General features: G+C 46.3%; 1 protein-coding gene across 1 annotated transcript in view; it reads right to left on the bottom strand.

Annotated features, from left to right (window-relative positions):
• The window catches only part of NPHP1 (nephrocystin 1), a 71,583-nt gene that overhangs the window by 62,219 nt on the left and 5,082 nt on the right, over window positions 1-4,282 (bottom strand). Inside the window, exons 4-5 of the mRNA XM_025193025.1 lie at window positions 1,838-1,898; window positions 826-962 (exon numbers count right to left, since the gene is read on the bottom strand). Of these exons, the coding sequence (XP_025048810.1) occupies window positions 826-962; window positions 1,838-1,898 (198 nt within the window). The remainder of the gene's footprint in view (window positions 1-825; window positions 963-1,837; window positions 1,899-4,282) is intronic.

Below are 4,282 nucleotides of genomic sequence, written 5' to 3' on the forward strand. Positions count from 1 at the left end.
AAGCAGGGTCCCACCCCGGCCGGGCACGGCACAGCGGGGGGCGCAGATAGCTGCCTGCTCCAAGTTCCCCGCTGCCCTGCCACTTCCCCTGCAGGTGCGGGCAGCAGCGAGGTGCACAACCCTGTGCTGCCGCCCACGCTGCTCCCATGCATGCAGGGGAAGTGTGGCAGGGAAGCGGGGAGCTGGGAGCAGGCAACTTTCTGCGCCCCCCCCGCCGTGCCGGGTTCCAACGCTGCTTTGCAGAAGCCTCGAGGGCAGCACAGAGGGGAGCATAGCTGGTATGTGCTGCCTCCCTGGAGCCCAGGGCCAGGTCTGGGGCTGGGAGGCAGCTGGGGCCGCAAGAGGCAGCAGATGTTTGCAGCTGGCCCAGGTTCTGGGAAGCTGCTAACAGCCATGGAGCCCAGGCTGCTTGCAGGGGGGTGCAGGGCATCCTGCCATGTACCCCCTGACCTCATTTTGTTTTTTTGGCATGCCAGCACTCCGGCTCCTTCCAAGGTAGGCATTGTGGGAGGTTTTGGCACTCCGGCCAAAAAACATTGCCTACCCCTGCTCTAAAGGAACACCTATGCATCAACATTTTGAATGGGTGTGTTATAAGATGACAGCAAAGGAAACTGTGATTCCAGAACATTTGAAATGGAATTTCTTGGTACTTTATCTTTCTCTCACATTAATTAGACAGTGTCAGTTTCAGCTGCCTAAGCAAGTACAATATGTAAGGAAGGTCCAGTATACAATGAAAACGCCCATTTCTTGTTCTTTAACCATGTTTATAAAAATGTAATATGAAAGTTTGTGGTATATTTGCTTAATTGTACTACTTACATAGTGTAATCCTTAGATACACTTTCATGACTGAAGACTGCAGCAAGTTTCTGCAGCTGTTGAGTGAGTTTTAATAATTCTTTTTCTTCCTCTTCTTTCCTCTGATTATAATTTCCTACAGGGGCAGGTTCATCAGCCTGAGGAAAAACCCCCCACATACAGTTGGTCAAAGAGTCAAAGGAAGCTAAACCCTCATTACATATGGTTTTATAATTACTTTATGCTCCCAGCTAATTCCTGCTTCTCTGCCTAAGATATACATTCTGGTCTCTGTGCCAATGTTATTTAAGTAACTGAGTTCAGAGGGGCCCTTTTCCCTACCAACCCTGTTTGTGGGATATCCACCCTGAAATCTGTTATTGTCAAGTCTCCTTGATATTTTCTAGCCCAGAGATCCCAAACCACTTCCAGTTCAGACCCCACCTCTGGTTGTAAGCCCCATGTCTGTCAATATAAACACATGCCTGTCAAGCTCAAAATAGCGTTCATAACTACTGGAGACCCATTTGGAATCTGTGCCCCCAGTTGGAGAACTGCTTCGGGCAGTGCTTCACAAGCTTTTCCTCAGCATGACCCCCATTTACAGCCCCATTTCCTCAACATGACCCCTCACTCCTGAATCACAGCCCCCCGCCCCCATGACCCCACCCACTGATGTTATGACCCCATTTGGGGTCACAACCCACAGTCTGGCAACCACTGGCTTAGGGGTTTCATTTTTCATCTAGCCAAGAGAAAGGTACACATGGATACTTTAAATCTTATGTCTGTGATTTTGATCCCATTTTAAAATAGCAGTATACTATTAAGTACTGCTGATAAACACTTCTTGTCCAGAACTTCATATTCCAAAGCACTCAGAAATATGGAATCATGTAGTGATTATAATAAATTAACCCCCAAGGACTCCCATCAAGATCTTGATCCAGCCAGAATAGCTGCTATATAGCCAGAGTTCGGCATGGTCCAAGCTACTTTGGGGAACACAAAATGCTTTAACCCTAGTACTTACTTTTTCCAAGTTTTTAAGTGTATGCATATTTTCATCCACCAGTTTCTTCAGTTCCACACATCTATATTGAAATCAAACAACAAGGTTGCATTTTCTCCTTTCTGACACAGAAATGACCAAAACCAAGCATAATTACTGAAATGTGTAAGTACATAGGTCTTTATAAAATTAAGGCCTCAATGTGTATAATAATTATATATACAATCATCATTCACAGTGGATTGCCAAAATAAGGATAAGGTGCTCAGCTGATTATTGCAGCTTTTACCTTAAAGGTGCCCCTTCTGTGCTGTAACACCGCAGCAGTCTCACACAGCAGTCTGCTGCAGCCCAGTATAACCTGTGTTACATTGCAAACCCTCCTCTTTATGAGAAGAGGGGGATGTTAAGGAAGCTAACTTTGTGTAGTATCCAGGTTCTACTCTAGCTGCTGGTACATGCAAGAGACCTAACACTGGTCTCTCCCCGTCATCACTTTGCATTTCTCAACTATTGGGAGTTCAAACATGTAATCTGAAAAAGATATAGACAACCTCAAGAGACTCCAGAGGGTAAGAACGAGAATAAGAGGTTAAGGGCAATGAAATCTTAATGCTGGAACAGGCTACTTAGAGAGATCATGAAACCTCCTTTAACAAGTGGTTAATAAGTTACACAAAAATTTGTTGGAATGATCTAGACCACTGATTTTCAACCATGGTGCTGTGATATCCTTTTAAGGGTGATGCACCATCTCAGTACTGTTCGGTGTGCAGATGCCTACACTATTCACAAGATTCACAACATGAACCCAGGGATTTCAAATAGAAATCTAATGTCAAAAATATTCTGACCTGTTGTGGTGTCTGAGTTCTTTGCAAAAAGAAAATTATTCTTTTTCTTTAGTAACAGAAAGAATATGAGTGGAAGTTAAGAGTTAGCATTTCCTGAAGGATGCCTTGAGTCTAAAAATGTTGAAACCTACTGGTTTAGATCAGTGACACCCAGACTTTCAGTGCCATAGGCCAAATGAGTGGCACAGGGTCATTCCGCTGGGTGGATCCCATGTGGAGTCGATATATGAGGTTGGTCCATTGGATCATCCCCTGCATCCTGATCTGGCAGCATGTCCACACATTCTCTCACACCCTGATCTGGCAACAGAGCAACTTTGAAGGCCCTGATCTAGCTGTGGGTAGAGCCTGTGCATCAGTCAAAGCTAGCACACAGAGGCACATTACTGTCCTGCAGAGCTCCCCCCAGGTTCGGAAATTTGGCAGCAGGGGAGCAGCACTTAATGGTACCACCATTCCCCACCTGTCACATTTCCAGACCCAGGCAGAGCCCCACAGGCATGATAACATGGCTTCCTGGGGCCAGATCTGACCCATGAATCAGAGGCTGAGCATCACCAGTCAAGACATACTTGATCCTGACTCAGTGCAGAGAAAAGACAAGATGTTAGAATAGCAAGACAGTGAACAGACTGCTTGAAGAAGTTGTGGAATCTCCTCCACTGGAGGTTTTCAAGAGGAGGCAGAATAAGTAGAGATGATTTAGGTGTAGGCAAGTGTTTGTTTAACCTATTCTTAAAAGATTCAGGAACAATCCTCTCACATAGTTACCAGGAATAAGGCCCAAAACATTAAAAGTCTCCTTTATTTGCTCCAGGTAAAACAGAGGGATGAGGGAACTGCCAGTGTCCTGCCACTGCAGGGACAGGAAGTAATCGTTAAGTATGTTCAACAAATCTAAGGATAGGGATGGCCCTGCCTCAAAAAAGGGGCTGGATTACATCAGGGGTGCCCACAGAGATCCCTGCAAGTCCAAAAAATTGGTGGCAAGGGAGTAGTTGTCACTAATTTCCAGACCTGAGGGGAGCCCAACAAGCCAGACAGCGTGGCCCTGCACAACAGACTGGGCGAGCGTAGTAGTGCAGAACCTGAGCCTGGCACATGGGACCAGCCGGAGGTGGCATGGAGTCCAAGCCCAGTGCATAGGGCTAATCCAGCCCACAGGCTGGCCCCATGTCATTCATCTGGCCCATGGGATCAAAAGGCTGAGCATCACTGGACTAGGTCCTCTCTCGAGGGCTCTTTCAGGCCTGCTTTTCTTATTCTAAAGCATCCTAGACAAGTGTTTATCTAACCTATTCTTAAAAACTTATTCTTAAAAACTTTAGGAGCAACCTTATATACAACTTCCAGACACCAGGATTTCATCATAGATGTTTATACTGTAGTTCACGTACCAGCGATCAACACATTGTAACATAATGGTATCTGGCCCATCTCCCTGAATCATATCATAGAATCATAGAAGTAGGGTTGGAAGGGACCTTGTAGATCTTCAAGTCTGACCCCCTGCCTGGGCAGGAGGAAAACTGGGCTCAAATGACCCCAGCCAGGTAGGCATCAAGCCGCTTCTTGAAGACCCCCAGGGTAGGAGCCAGCACCACTTCCCTTG

This window comes from Alligator sinensis, unplaced genomic scaffold, assembly GCF_000455745.1.
Source record: "Alligator sinensis unplaced genomic scaffold, ASM45574v1 scaffold538_1, whole genome shotgun sequence".
NCBI classification, from domain to species: domain Eukaryota; kingdom Metazoa; phylum Chordata; order Crocodylia; family Alligatoridae; genus Alligator; species Alligator sinensis.